The sequence below is a fragment of the Erythrolamprus reginae genome, chromosome 4, assembly GCF_031021105.1.
Source record: "Erythrolamprus reginae isolate rEryReg1 chromosome 4, rEryReg1.hap1, whole genome shotgun sequence".
Lineage (NCBI taxonomy): Eukaryota > Metazoa > Chordata > Lepidosauria > Squamata > Dipsadidae > Erythrolamprus > Erythrolamprus reginae.
The window spans coordinates 86,516,367-86,532,470 of record NC_091953.1 but is presented as its reverse complement, the minus strand read 5'-3'; the positions used below and the strand labels follow the sequence as shown (position 1 = coordinate 86,532,470).

General features: G+C 44.9%; 1 protein-coding gene across 2 annotated transcripts in view; it reads left to right on the top strand.

Annotated features, from left to right (window-relative positions):
• SHROOM2 (shroom family member 2) overlaps nt 1-16,104 on the top strand; it is a 191,039-nt gene that overhangs the window by 110,618 nt on the left and 64,317 nt on the right. For both annotated transcript variants that reach the window (XM_070750847.1, XM_070750846.1), the window contains exon 3: nt 8,866-8,997. In XM_070750847.1, coding sequence (XP_070606948.1) covers nt 8,866-8,997 — 132 coding nt within the window. The remainder of the gene's footprint in view (nt 1-8,865; nt 8,998-16,104) is intronic.

The window sequence follows — 16,104 nt, the reverse complement described above, 5'->3', positions numbered from 1 at the left end:
CCACTTTGAGACCTCCAAAAGATGTTACAAGAGGAGGTGGCCATTACATGAGTCACCTGGCCCAGCACTATGATGGATGACATTACCAAGCTAAGCTGCAAAAGGGCCCATAATACCTCAGGGCCTGAGAGGGAGTCGGGCCACTCTCAGGGCCCTTATAGACAAGACAGGGCGTATGGTCTGCCTCCCACTAAAGGTCATTCCAAGGCAAAGACCCCCAGGGCTACCCAAAGGGATGAATCCTGCAGGGACAAGGCCCTGGAAAACGTATGTGCCAGACCCAGCCGTGCTCACGCCGCAGCCTTGCCTATTTATACAGGAGTTGCCCCTCAGCTGGCTCACAATGGCGCAGGCTCTGCGCGAGCCAATATGGCCCTCCATGACCACACTGTAACACTGTCTCTGAACAACCCTAGCCTTAACATTCAAGATGCTGATCCATGGGATCAAGTGGAGACCCATCCTCAGCAGGGGACATGTAGAGCTCCTGATAGGCCTTTGCTTTTCAACACCTTTACTACAACTGCTGCTGGGCTCCACACTGCTTCCCTCACTAGGGTCCCTGACCCCAACATGCAGTCCATCATCAATGAGGCCATCAGGCAGGTATTGACGTGGGAGTGAAACAGTCCTGTGGCAGTGGCAACTTCTTGGTTCAGGGCGTGCCCCATTGCCAGTTGACAGATGCTATTATAGTGTGGCCACAGAGCTTGAACAGAATCTCCAGGACCTAGCAGTTGATGCTCCAATCTCTGCCTTATATTCTACAGCCAATATGCCAGGCAATCCTGAAGAGCTGTTGTGGGCCGAAGAAGGGTACAGGATTGGCGTTTTTGCTTCGGTAGAGGCAGCCTTCAGACATTGTGTGCTTCAAAGAGTACATTTGCAGGCTGAGAATTATTATTATTATTGTTATTGTTGTTGTTATTATTACTAATTATTTATTAGATTTGTATGCCGCCCCTCTCCGTAGACTCGGGGCGGCTCACAACAGTGATAAAAACAATACATGGTAACAAATGTAATAATTAAAATCTAAAATAACAGTTTTACATTAAAAAGTCTAAGAAGAAAAAAACCCAATATATAAAATACAAACACAGTGTCATATCTGATCAGAATACTCGCCATTAACAATAACTCTCTGATGTCTACGCTTCAGCCAGCTGCAAATCCACTGAACTATCCAGGGATTAAGTCCAATCTTCACTAATTCACTAATTTATCTATCAGCTCTGGAACCATATCAAAGGCTTTGCTGAAGTCCAGATAGGCAATATCCACAGCACCACCTTCATCCAACACCTTTGTGACATAGTCAAAGAAATCAATGAGATTAGTCTGACATGATTTGCCTTCAGTAAAGCCATACTGATTTGGGTCCAATAAGTTATTGTTTTTTAGGTGCTGATTTATCCTCTTTTTGAGTAGAGTCTCCATCATTTTAATGACCATTGCTGCTGGTTTCCAAAATGTTAAATTTTGCTTTTTAAATACTTTTTATGTTATAGTTATTCCTCACTGATATACTGATATATCCTCACTGATATACTAATTCTTCAAGTATTTTTTCTTATACCTAATGGATATAATTTATATTTACTTTGATGAGTACATAAAGTGTCAAACATTTAGATTCAAATTTTGCAAATGGCTTTTTTCCATCTTTTCTTCTTATTATTATTTTTACTGCATATTTGGCAGCCTTCAATATTTTATAGTAGATTGTTGAAATGTCAAAATTACCTCTAAATGATATTAAATTGCAACTATAAGAACTTGGTCCTTTGCTTTAGGCGCCCTCTAGTGATCAAACTGATTTAATGCTGTCTGCATTAGGGAATTAAATTTTGATTTAGTATGGTGTCCATTATTATTTAATGTACTAGTATATTATTATGATTTTGATACATATCTTGAACAAGTTCGTTTTTTTAAAAAATGACATTTTCAAAATTAATTTTTCTGTTCCTGATATTTCAGTGAATAAAAATGTCTTGGTTTAGACTTCTACATTCCATCTATATCTTCTTTTCATTGATATTTAATGAATCAACAATTTAGAGAGGGAAAAAAGAAAGTCTATGAAATTGCATTGGAAAGAAGCTATTTTTATGTTGAATTCACTTTAGCTTTTCATATTGTCTTTCAACTTGATGACACAAAGGATAATATAAGTCTTAATAGGAAGAAAGAACTGATGTCTTAGTCTGCTAGATCAGTGATTTTCAACCTTATTTGAGCCGCGGCACATTTTTTACATTTACGAAACCCAGGGGCACATTGAGCGGTGCAGGGGGGGGCTAAAAAAAGTTTGGACAAAAAAGTTCTCTCTCTCTCTCTTCCTCCCTTTCGCTCTATTTCTCTCTCCCTCTTTCTCTTCCTTCCTTCCTCTTTCTTTCTTTCTCTCTCTCCATCCCTCTTTCTTTCTCTTCCTTCCCTCGTCTCTTTTTTGCTCTCTTTCTCTCTCCCCCTACCTCCCTCTATGTCTTTCTCTCTCTCCTTCCCTCCCTCTCTTTCTCTCTCTATTGCTTTCTTTCTCTCTCTTGCTCTCTTTCTCTTGTTCTCTTTCTCTTCTCTTTCTCTCTCGCTTGCTCTTTCTCTCTTTTGCTTGCTTTCTCTCTCTGAGCTTCGCGGCACACCTAACCATGTCTCACGGCACACTAGTGTGCCGCGGCACACTGGTTGAAAAACACTGTGCTAGATACCTGCTGAGTTTAAAAGAAATTTCCTGTAGTTTATTTTCTAATGTTTCTGCTTTTCTCTTAACTTTGGGTGTTAGCTGTAATATTCCAGCTGTGTCTGGTAAAAATCAAACAAAGATTATATTATGAAAATAGATTCCTAAATTCCCTGAAGTTTGTTTGTCTCCTGCTGACTGGATATAAAAGAAGGAAATTTTATTATTGCTGTTGTTGGTTTTATTAGTTTGTTTGCTTTTTTGCTGAATTTCTTAGTGTTATATACCTTATGATTTAAACACTTGTTACTTAAAATATCATATTAATTTAAATGAGTATTATTTTTTAATTAAAATGTTCATCAAAATATGAAAACTAAGAAAATCTTAAACCATATGTAGAGTAGCTATTTTTTTTTATTTTATTAATTTTACAAGAATGCCCAATTCTTTTTTTTAAAGAATGCCCAATTCTTTCACAACTCTTGATGGTATAAAATCAATACTAAACTACAAATCAGTAAAATTAAATAATAAATCTATATTGTTTTAATAGCAATTATAATATACAGATTGTCTGGGAGATTATTATTTTATAAATAAAACCATACCCCAAATTAAAATTATGTTAATTTCTAACGCTGTCATAAATTCTTAATAGTACTGAATGTAATATCAAGACGCACTCTAAATCAAGGGTGTCAAACACAAGGCCCTCAAGGTACCGTAGTTAAAACCCACCCATAGGTCTTCCCTGGAAGCAGTGAAGGACCAGTTCCTGGTACCTTGGCCCAGGCCAGTGTAACTAGCTGCCTATCTACATCCTGCTGGCAGCCATCCAGGCCAGAACATGGTTGGCTTTAGATCCGTGGGGCTGCTGTAGCCTAGCCCTAGGCCTGTTCCCTAGTCACACGTACAGGGGGTGGTGAGCATGCAAGTGGGAATGTGGCAGGCTTGCTGAAGAACCAGGTTTTATTCTGGGGACAGAGTGTGCAGAGGTCACAGCTTGACAATGGTGACTGGCTGGATTGCAGCAACCTTTCTGTCTATCTTTGTTCCTCAGATGGATTAAGCCCTGGTATGCACCCTTCTCCTGCCCCTTTTTGCCAGAGACCCCTCTAAACCTCCTAGCCCTGCCCAATCCTCCACAGGGCCCGACTCTGATGCGAGGGCCATCAAGCTATCCATACCCAACCTGCCCACACCCACCCATTGGACTGCAACCACCTGGCCACGCCCACCCAACCCAAATGCAGCCACAATGCTGATGTGGCCCTCAATGAAATTGAGTTTGACACTCTGCTCTAAAAGCTCCATATTTCTGTTCTTTTAAAGCCATATATTTACAATAAAATATTTATCTGTTATGCAAATTGATCCTAGGAAATAAATAAGGGTAAAGCTATGCAATGTGTACAAATCAATAATATGCAGTATAATTGCCTTTGGTTCCCTAGCTCACAGTGCACTCAGTAATCACAGTCAAGTGTATCTTAGGCTTTCCACTGAAATTAAATTTAGGCAATAGTACTCAAAAAAGTGGACAATTTCGCAGTAGAGAAGTTTAATTCAATGATACCTTTGCAATTGTTATTCTGTAATTTTGCTTAATTTTGCATCATAAAACCACCTGTTACTCTTTTTTTTACTTCTTTTTTCTAAAGTTATATTGCATTGTCTTATTCTTTTCATTGTGTTGGGATAATTTCCTTTCTTTTCAACTTCAGTTTCATACCATAAATGACTTTACCTTAGTTCAATAGTAGAGAGCAGGCTGTATTTCTTAAATGCAAATTCTTTTTTCATAGCAGTAATGTTACTTCTACTTCATTGTGGACAGTTGTAGTTAAATAACACTGTTCCATTATATTTGTTTGCTACCCCATTTCTCAAAGCGGTGAGAATAGTATAGAAAGTTAAAGTTGCATACCCCCCCCTCTTTCTGATTCCTTACTAAAAGTAATTTCATCAGAAAAGAGACTTGCTGCTTCAACTTTTCTTTAATTTAAAGCTAAAACTTTTTTTAAGGTTACTGCCTGCAGTTTCATTCATGCATTTCATTCATTCATTCATTTAAAGACATTTAAAGAAACTTGTCTTGAAATAATGTACATGATGGGTTTAAGTCATAAAACAAAAATTTCCTTATTCTAAAAACTCCTTCCTGGATGTTGCTCATTTAAATTAAACCTGATCCTGTGAACACAGCCTTGAATATCCATTATGCCTCACTGAAAGATAAACATAAGATATCAAAAAGCTGTCAATGTATTATATTGCCTTATAAATGTAAAGCCATACATCTGTTGCTGATTAATAAAGCAGCTCTATGAGATTTAAGACACCAATAATAGCTTGGTGGTGTATGTGCCCTTGATCATATGCAAATGAAGAGTCTTAGCAATGTAGGGATTGAGTGTTCATTTTTAGATTATTAAATGCATGCATTCACAGAATAGCATCTGTTGTGGAAATATATATATATTCCTGAACATATTCAGAAGCATATATGAAGCATAATACATATATGTATGTATCACATGTTTTTGCTGAATTTTTAAAATTAAGGGAGACTATATATATATATATATATATATATGCAGTAGAGCATTCCCAGATGTATTTTTTTTTTAAAAAAATACTTAATGTAAAACCAATAACTCACTGAAGATAATACTGAGATTGAAGATTATAATCATAAATCTAGCCAGGTTATTGATGGCCTAACATACACATTATGATATACTGTAGATCTGCTGGTTGTTTCTTTTAATTTTAGGGAAGTAATGACATGATCTAAACATGGAAGATATTACCACCAGTGCTTTATCTTATGATCAAGTATCTGTGAATCACAACCATTCTGTGGTTTCTTTAGTTTCCTGGTGTTACCCGCCTACCTAGTCATTAACACATCAACCTAGAGGAGACAGTGAATTTTAGTCCTGCCTTAGTCATGAAAGCTAGCTGGGTGACTTTGGGCCAATCTCTCTTTCAGTCCAACTTTCCTCATAGGGTTATTGATGTGGGGAAATAGGAGGAAAAAGGAGCATTAGGTAAGTTCACCACCTTGAAATATTTATAAACATTAATAAAAATATTAAAGGCAGGACAAAAATAACAAAACCTGTCCACATTAACTAATGGACCTGAATCAATTTAAGAGGAAGCTTGGCAGGGGTGGATTTTGAATTTTTTTTTACTACTGGCTCTGTGGAGGTGGATAATTCTATGGGCATGGCTCGATGACCATGTGATGTGGGCGTGGCTTCATGGTCATGTAACTAGATGGGCAAGGCTCCATGGTTATGTGACTGGGTGGGTGTGGCTAAGTGATCACAATCTTAGATTCCTGCATTCAGACCTTTTGCAATCCTCCAAAGGTTTAAAGGAAACCAGATTCCATACAGCTCTGCATCCTTAAGGCAAACCAAATGCAATGGTCCTCACTTAATGGCCATTTGCTTAGCAAGTATTCAAATTTATGACCTCCTCAGAGCTATTTAACCTGTTTTTGGAGTTTTGACAGCCATATGCATGCACACACATGCTCACACACGCACACACATTTATGACCAGTTACAACATCCCACACAGTCATGTGACTGATGTTTTCTGTTTTTGCCAGTTCCCAACAATTTATTCTGGTTTCCGGTTGACCTGTTTTCTCCCCCCCCCCCCTTCCGCTCTGTTGCTGGGGGCGAGAGGGGGAGAGAGAGTCTTTCACAACACAGCACTTTGGGGACCCATTTGGAAAGTGAGGCGTAGAGAAACAGCTAGGTTGAAGGCCAGTATTTTCAGCGCCCACAAGGAACTGATGTTTGGAGCAGTTTTAGAACTTTTTAAGGAGGAGGATCACTCTTTGGCCCCAGCCATGTATTTTCAAGCCCAGACTACTTGGGCTGAAAAGTTACTGCAATAGCCCAGGCTGGAAAACGCATGGCTGGGGCCAAGGAGCAGTCCTTCTCTTTAAGAAGCTCCAAAACTGCTCCAAGTATTGGTTCCTCATGTGCGCTTGCATGCCTTTACCTCTGCCACCAGCCAGGGGAGGAAGGTAAGGTCACCAGCCTAGTGGGGATAGTGGAGAGACTGCGGCAAGCTGCAGGGATGGGGTGGGAGGGCTAGCGCAACCGCGACTACCTATAGGTGGGAAATAGCACCTCAGTTAGGGCACAGGGCAGGCGCCTTGTGGGAACTGGGAAGGCCAATTAGGCAGTAAGGAGTGAGTAAGTGGGTGGGGTGAAGTAGGGGAAGATTTTTTTTAAAAAAAAGTGATGGTGGTGCCCACAGACCATCACCAGCGGGTAGCTACCGGTTTGGCTGAACTGAGAGAAAACCACACCTAAAGCTTGGGGTGTTTCATAATGATTTGATAAACTGCCTTTCTCTGGAAAGATTTGCATTCAACAATTGCTTGTCAATTGCGGCCATGTTTCACTTTATAGCCTTACCTGGAATACAAGAGTTTAACCCAAATTCATCCTGAAATAAAATATTATATATCTGGGCTACATCCAACGATGGGCTACGAGCCGGAATGCTAAATTGCGCTTGCCGCAGCAGCTCATAAGTGCTAATTTTACTTCTGCGCCTCTGGAGGTAGCAAAATTGTGCACGGAGTCGCAGGTGCGCTCGTTTTTCGGCATCCACGGAAGCAAAAAACCTCACTGAAACACAGGTGCACCTGCAGCTCAATGCACAATTTTGCTACTTCCACAGGTGCAGAAGCAAATTGTGCGGCGAGCACAATTTAGCATTCCAGCTCGTAACCCACCGCTGGCTACATCCCATACAAATAAAAAGCCAGTAGAATTGTTGTGTTGTAGTTCTTAGCTATAGAACAAGGGGCAAGAGACACAGGTTTTTAGTCTACTCTTATCCATAAAAACTCAAAATCAGTGTACCCTACTTCACAAGGCTGCTTGATCTGAAGGTAAGAGAAAGGAAATTACTATATAACATACAATGAGCTCCTGCGAGGGGGGTGGGGGTGAGTTATACATTAAATAAATAATAAGCAAATGTAAAAATTAACCTTTTGTAGTGGAATACCTTTTTAATCATTCAGACATGATTTCCCAAAGATGCTTTTCCAAAAGGCAGATTGACTTTGTTTTTTCCTTCTGAAAAGCTTTTTGGATGAGGAGCGCCACTATTTCAAACGAAAAAAACAATAAAGTCCAGTTGCCTTTTGGAAAAGTACCTTTGGGACTTTTGTAATAAAACTCTGCATTTCTACCAATGCTCATGAAGAAATAAATCCTATGAATTTCCTTGTAAGGAAATCATCTGACGGGAGTATTACTGTAAATGTAAAATTTATATTTATCTTTTTCATTAGGCAATCCAATTATGCATCAGTTGATCATGATCAGCACAATAATTATTGCTAGATTGGTGGAATTAGATCTACTCAAATATTAGACAGCTTCACGTAGGAAGTTACATAGGACTTGAGGATCTTTAGGAAATGGCAATGTTATTTAGACTAACAATACAGACTATTTTTTCTCATGCACTTTTGAGCTATAATCTCCAGGTTATGTAAATTTTTGAAGCAACTGAGCTTAAGTTCCCCTACCCCCGCTCTGTAGAGCAGCAAAAGTCAAGACAGCATAAGAGGCTCCTTCATGCTTGTTGTTTCGAACATTTTGTACACATGAAGAAAAAAGCTAAATGAGTTATAAAATCAGAGAGATAAGCTTCTGGTCTTCAGCTGTGGGGTTCTACAGTTGTAGAATGTGGGGTGAATTCTCTTTCAAGGTAATACTTGATTTTGTAAGCAGCAGGCAGTATCTGTATCAAAGTTTAGCCTTTCCTATAACTAACAAACCACACCTATTCTCGTCTAACATTCAAATAAGAAGAATGTCTGAGCCCTGATAAAGATCAGAATACTTTTTTTTGTACTTCTTTGCTTGTATACAAGGCTCAATTGTTTTAAATTTTATTTACCTGCTCTTAAAAAATGCTTCAGCTTGCTGTCACTGACTCACCCTCCATTTGGAATGTCATTTAAAACAAAAGCTAGATTCTTCTGAGGTGATTTGTTTAAAAAAAATGAAAATGTTCTGTAGTGCGGTTCTTATTATTGCATCTGTTAACTTAAGTAGGTCTGTGGTTGTTTTCTACTAGTGTGATTTCCATATGCAATAATTGTAGTTGCTTCACTTTTCTCATTCCAGAAAAAATGATCTAGCCTGCAGGCCTCATTCCTGGCATGCTACCAAATTCACTGAGAATCAACTTGAAGCAGCTGCGTCAAGACTCTCCTCCACCAATGTCTGTGCTTCGTGGCCCTCTGAGTATCATTCAAGGTGAGTTCCTGTTGAAAGTTAAAAGCAGCAGGCTCAAATGGTAAGAAAACAATTGCTTGTCTTGTTTTATTCTTAACTTTAAACTGCCAGCAATATACCATTTATTTATTTATTTATTTATTTATTTATTTATTTATTTATTTATTTATTTATTTATTATTTGGATTTGTATGCCGCCCCTCTCCGAGGACTCGGGGCGGCTCACAACACGTGGAACAAATCATAAATAATCTGACAAATTTAAAATATTTAAAAAAAATTTTTAAAAAGCCCATATGCTAACAGACACACACACAAGCATACCATATATAAATTAAACATGCCCAGGGGGAGATGTTTCAGTTCCCCCATGCCTGACGGCAAAGGTGGGTTTTAAGGAGTTTACGGAAGGCAGGAAGAGTAGGGGCAGTTCTGATCTCCGGGGGGAGTTGGTTCCAGAGGGCCGGTGCCGCCACAGAGAAGGCTCTTCCCCTGGGGCCCGCCAACCAACATTGTTTAGTTGACGGGACCTGGAGAAGGCCCACTCTGTGGGACCTAATCGGTCACTGGGATTCGTGCGGCAGGAGGCGGTCTCAGAGATATTCTGGTCCAATGCCATGAAGGGCTTTAAAGGTCATAACCAACACTTTGAATTGTGACCGGAAACTGATCGGCAGCCAATGCAGACTGCGGAGTGATGGTGAAACATGGGCATACCTAGGTAAGCCCATGACTGCTCTCGCAGCTGCATTCTGCACGATCTGGAGTTTCCGAACACTTTTCAAAGGTAGCCCCATGTAGAGAGCATTACAGTAGTCGAACCTCGAGGTGATGAGGGCATGAGTGACTGTGAGCAATGAGTCCCGGTCCAGATAGGGCCGCAACTGGTGCACCAGGCGAACCTGGGCAAACGCCCCCCTCGCCACAGCTGAGAGATGGTTTTCTAATGTGAGCTGTGGATCGAGGAGGACGCCCAAGTTGCGGACCCTCTCTGAGGGGGTCAATAATTCCCCCCCCAGGGTAATGGACGGACAGATGGAATTGTCCTTGGGAGGCAAAACCCACAGCCACTCCGTATTATCCGGGTTGAGTTTGAGTCTGTTGATACCCATCCAGGCCCCAACAGCCTCCAGGCACCGGCACATCACTTCCACCGCTTCGTTGACTGGGCATGGGGTGGAGATGTAAAGCTGGGTGTCATCGGCATATTGATGATACCTCACCCCATGTCCTTGGATGATCTCGCCCAGCGGTTTCATGTAGATGTTGAATAGCAGGGGGGAGAGGACCGGCCCCTGAGGCACCCCACAAGGGAGAAACCTAGGAGCCGACCTCTGACCCCCCACTAACACCGACTGCGACCGGCCAGAGAGGTAGGAGGAGAACCAGTGGAGAACAGTGCCTCCCACCCCCAACCCCTCCAGCCGGTGCAGAAGGATACCATGGTCGATGGTATCGAAAGCCGCTGAGAGGTCAAGGAGCACCAGGACAGAGGATAAACCCCTGTCCCGGGCCCACCAGAGATCATCCATCAACGCGACCAAAGCGGTTTCCGTGCTGTAACCGGGCCTGAAACCCGACTGTTGGGGACCTAGATAATCGGCTTCTTCCAAGGACCGCTGGAGCTGGAGTGCCACCACCTTCTCAACAACCTTCCCCATAAAGGGAAGGTTGGAGACTGGATGATAGTTATTAAGTACGGCTGGGTCCAGGGAGGGCTTCTTGAGGAGGGGGCGCACGAGCGCTTCTTTATAGAGTGATGGAAAAACTCCCCTCCCCAAGGAAGCGTTGGTAATCTCCTGGGCCCAGCTCCGTGTCACCTCCCTGCTGGACGAAACCAACCAGGAGGGACACGGATCCAGTAAACAGGTGGCAGAACTCACAGCTCCAATGGCCTTGTCCACTTCATCAGGTGTCACCAGATCAAACTCTTCCCAGACAGGTGGACAAGTACGTGCCCCAGTCACCTCGACTGACTCGTTGTCAGTCGACTCTGTCTTACAATTGGAGTCGAGGTTGGCCCGGATCTGAGCGACTTTATCAGCGAAAAACGTGTTAAAATCCTCGGCACTACTCTGCAAGGGCTACCCAACTCCCCCCTGGTTAAGAAGGGAGCGGGTCACCCTAAACAGAGCGGCCGGGCGGGATTCCGCTGATGCAATCAAGGCGGCATGGTACGTGCATCTTGCCGCCTTGAGCGCCACTTTGTAAGTCTTAATAAAAGCTCTTACAAGTGTTCGATCGGATTCAGACCTACTCTTCCTCCATCGCTTCTCTAGACGTCTCTTTTGGCGTTTCAACTCCCGGAGCTCCTTGTTGAACCATGGGGCTCTACGGGGTCTAGCGCCGCGGAGAGGTCGCAAAGGCGCAATCCGGTCGAGAGCCTCCGCAGCAGCCGTATTCCAGGCCTCCACAAGAGACTCCGCCGAACTGTGGACGAGTGCCTCTGGAATAACCCCAAGCGCCATCTGAAAGCCCTCTGGGTCCATCAGGCGTCTGGGGCGGAACATCTTAATTGGTTCCGCCTCCCTGCGGGGAAGGATTGGAGCCAGGAAGTCAAGCCGTAGTAGGAAATGGTCTGACCATGACAAAGGCAATGTTTCTAAGCCCCTTAGTCTCAGACCATTACTCAATTGCTCGGAAAGGAATACCATATCAGGTGCATGCCCTCCCTCGTGAGTCGGACCCTGTACTACTTGAGTCAGGTCCATGGCTGTCATGGTGGCCATGAACTCCTGTGCCAACCCAGAGGTTTCGCCGAGTGACGGCAGGTTGAAGTCCCCCAGGACAATAAGTCCGGGGAACTCCACCACCAACCCGGCTACCTCCTCGAGTAGCACAGGCAGGGCTTTTGACACGCAGCTGGGAGGCAGGTACGTGAGAAATAAGCCCACCTGAACCCCTAAGTCCAACTTCATCAAGAGAGACTCGCAACCCACAATTTCCGGAGCAATGAGTCTACGTAGGCAAAGGCTCTCCCTGGCTATAATAGCCACTCCTCCCCCACTTCCCTGGGGTCGAGGTTGATGCCATATCTGAAACCCAGCTGGGCAGATTTCAGAGAGAGGAACACCCCCCTCTGGGCCCAGCCAGGTTTCAGTAATACATGCAAGGTCGGCCTCCTCATCCAGGATCAAATCCCGGATGAGGAGAGCTTTATTTACCACCGACCTGGCATTGAGCAGCAACAACCTGAGCCCAGGGCCAGAGTTACACTCATCACCAGTACCCAAGATTGGGCTCACAGAGCCAGAACAAGGGATCATTATTAAGCAACGATCCCTCGTTCCCCTGGAACGGCTAACTCTGTGGCCCCCGCCATATCTGCCTCTCCCCAGCAACACTGGAATATTCCGACCCTCTGCCACCCCAGAGATCAATGCCCCTTCCTCTCCTGTCTCCCGAGCGTCAGGTGGGCCAAATCTGTCGTTCATACTATTTTCATTCATCTCATGCATACCACAACCCCACCCACTCCAACCATCACACTCACACCAATCATTCATCCTATGCACAATATTACATACACCCTAGTCATCCATTCATTAAGAAACCCCCCAATAATATTAAGATTAAATTAGTAATAATTAAAATAGATTAACTTGATTATTAAAATACAATAAGAAAAATATCTAAATTTATCTAATTTAAAAAACTATAAATATAATATATATATATATATAAAATATAAAAAATATAAAAAAATATCGGAAATTAGTCAGCAATAAGATAGTGTAAAATTCTTAATTAGTTCTTAATTGGAAGTTCTGGATTGTAACAGTGTTCAGGGTCCCAGGGGAGTATCTCAGCCTGGTTAAAAGGAAGGATCTCTTCTTAATATTAGTCACGCCTTTTTCTGGCGCTATGATGTCTCCCAGGTCTCTTCTCAGTCCCTCAGTTCCATCACCAGTCTCTTGGCTCTCATAGGACCCTCGCCCCTCGCTGGTCACTCCTCGGTGGCCTCCGATGGCGTCGCTGATTTCCGAGCGACATTTCCAGTTCTCTGTCTGCCAGACCCCACTGCATGGCCTCCAAGAACTCTCTTTTCCACCTCGATATCACTTCGACATCTCCCCCAATCTCCACGCTCCTCTCACGGACCACCATCTCCTCTTCCTCGACAGCAATATCCAGTCTAATCTTTCCATGCAGGTCTTTTCACATGCTGTCTTATTGGGCTTATTGCAGCAGAGGCGGAGTAACGACACGGACACAAAGAGCTGGATTAAAAATGGGTTATTTTTATTAATTAAATTTGCATAATTTATTCAAATAAATTATCATAAATTAACTATAACCCTAAACAAGGACCCGCAGGGTCAAACAATTGCTTCCGGGGCGGAAAATGACGTCAGAAAAACTTCCGGGCGTAGCTCCATGCTGATCCAGGTGAGGGGCCACGCCCTCACCTGAATCACTGCCATGCACCTGCATGTGGGAGGTCCCGCCGTCTAACCCCTACAAGGGGAAGGAAATGGGCGGGACCCAAAGACAGGTTCCCCCCAATTGCTCAGGTCGTGTCCACCATGAGCCTTTGCAGAGAACCTGTCAATCATCCCCAAAGATGCCCAACGGAGAACACACAGTTGCTAAACACCACCCAGTTTTCCGCCCCTAACCTGCCACGGAGTGGGGGTCAGATCTCTATCTTGGCCCCCCGACTCCCCCGTCTAACTGCACCAGCTTGCACAGTGACCGCTGCAGGTCCTGTAAGAAGATGGTGTTCCCCCGATCTGACAGGTGAACACCGTCAGCCCAGTAAAGCCATGGCTGATCTATGGTGATGGGGGGATGGGCAACCACTACCCCACCCAACTCTCTGACCATCCTACCCATAGCCTTATTCACCCTCCTCCTAACACGGTGAATGGCCCTAGGGGAAATGGCGTCCCTCCAAACGATCCTCGGGAGGATCTCAGACTATACCACTTGCGTGGTTGGCCAAACAGTGCGAAGAATACGCAAGTATTCGCGAGCCTGGCAAATCAAAGCCAGACCCCCAAGCATACACAGGTCATTGCCACTGAGGTGCAAGACCAACCACCTGGGTGCGGCCACCCCGTGCCACCCTCCTAGGAGCAGTGGAAGAAGCCCCTCCCATCGCAGGCCTCTTCTCCCCATCCATACGATGTTGACCCATCGGCCCAAGGACAGCTGGGTCCCCACGGCGGTTCTTGCTGCAGAGCGGCCAGCCCAAAAGACCATACTGTGACTGCACAGCAGCGCCGTCGGTCTCACCCTGGCGGGACTATCTAGAAGAGGACAGAGAAAGGTTACCTAGCGTGACTTCCTGCCCTGCTACCTCACCTGGCCGTACATAACCCAAATAGGCTGCTCACCGCCAGCGGCTTATCTCCCGGATCCTATGACCCGGGAAACCAGACACTGCTGCACTAGTCGCAGCGCCGATACGGAATGAATGCGTTCTATAGCCGGCGGGGTCGATGCCCATCCCGACTAGAGCCCTAGTCACTAAAGCCCAAAATTGATAGAGGGTCAGCGGGGTACCATCCTGGTGTTTAAAAAGGTACCCTTGCCCCGTCCCCCTGAGACTGCAGAAATTAGAAAGGGCTGCCACCGGGCACACAGACTGATCGGCGGCAGCTGTCAACTCTATCCTGACACCCCTACGTAACTGGTCAGTCTTAGATTGTCTCACCAATAGGGAGACACCCCTTTCACTAAACTGCAGGTTGGAAAACTGAAAAGCCCGGAGAGACCTGTCAGCCTGAGAGGAGGCTAAAGCCTCACTAACTCAAAGGGCCCCAAAAAGCATGACACTGGCTGCTGCCTGAAAGAGGCGGGCCTCGTACAGAGAGGCGCACAGGCTGTTCCAAGCTTGATTAGTAAGGGACAGCTGCTGCACAGTTAACGCCTGTCTACTGTCCGATGGAGGCGCAGGCTGCTCCCTTACCCAACCTTCAAGCATCTTCCGAATGCGGAAGTCACAGGAAAAATCAGAAAATCCATTGGCCTTGGACAAGCCTGCTAACCTGGACCTGATGGTTCTAACTGCAATGCCGCGCTGCCGAAGCAGCACGCAGAACTCCCTAATGTGATCTACTGGGAAGGGCCAAATGTGAGGGTAACTCCTGGCTTGCCTAAAGTCCCAGAACTCCTTACCTGCGTTCTGATAAGCCCTAAAGGTACTTGGTGCCACTGAGAGAGCCATGGCCCTGTCTGCTTCCGTCCTCCACTGTTCGTGAGCCCACCCAGGCTCCACAGGTGGTCGTGGAAAACTTCCGGTGATGCTCGAGCCCAGGGAGCCAGCGTCCGAAACCTGGACAACTGACCATGGGACAAGGCGTCAGTTATCCCGTTACCCAGCCCGGGGACATGTCGAGCCAGAAACAGGGCATTTAAAGACAACGACCTGTGCACAAAATGGCGGACAAGCCGCATAACCCTGTTGCTCTTGGATGTCAGGGCATTCACAATGTGGACCAATGCCAAGTTGTCACACCAGAAGTGAATGGTTTTGTCTCTAAATTGCTCTCCTCACAGCTCTACGGCTACAATCAGGGGGAAGAGCTCCAAAAAGGTCAAATCCCTGACCAGGGGAGAGGCTCTCCATTCCGGAGGCCACATGGAATGGCACCACTGGTCGCCTAAGATAATCCCGAAACCGCAGGTCCCCAGGGCATCCGAACATAATTGCAACTCAGCTTTCAAAAGAAGCTCGTGCCTCCAGAAGGAACTACCATTAAAGTGGGCCAAAAAGACCCGCCATAGGTGCAGGTCATCTTGACCCCAGTGCTCAAGCGGGTACGATGATGGGGCAAACGTAGCCCCTTCATTGCAGTGTAAACCCGCCGGGAAAAAGCCCTGCCAGGAGCCACCACCCAGCAGGCAAAATTAAGAAGCCCGGCAAATTCCTGAAGCTGATGAGTTCCTGAAGCCGGCTATCTAAAATTATGTCAAGCTTGCTCTGAATCTTGAGCAGCTTGTCCGGGGGCAATCTACAAGATTGCTCCTCTGAGTCCAATTCAATACCCAGAAAAGTAATCCTGGTGGCGGGACCCTCGGTCTTCTCAGGGGCCAAAGGGACCCCCAAGTGAGCACAAAGGGCTTCAAAGGCCGACATCAGAGCAGAACATTGCTCTGAATGAGCGGGTCCCGCCAACAGGA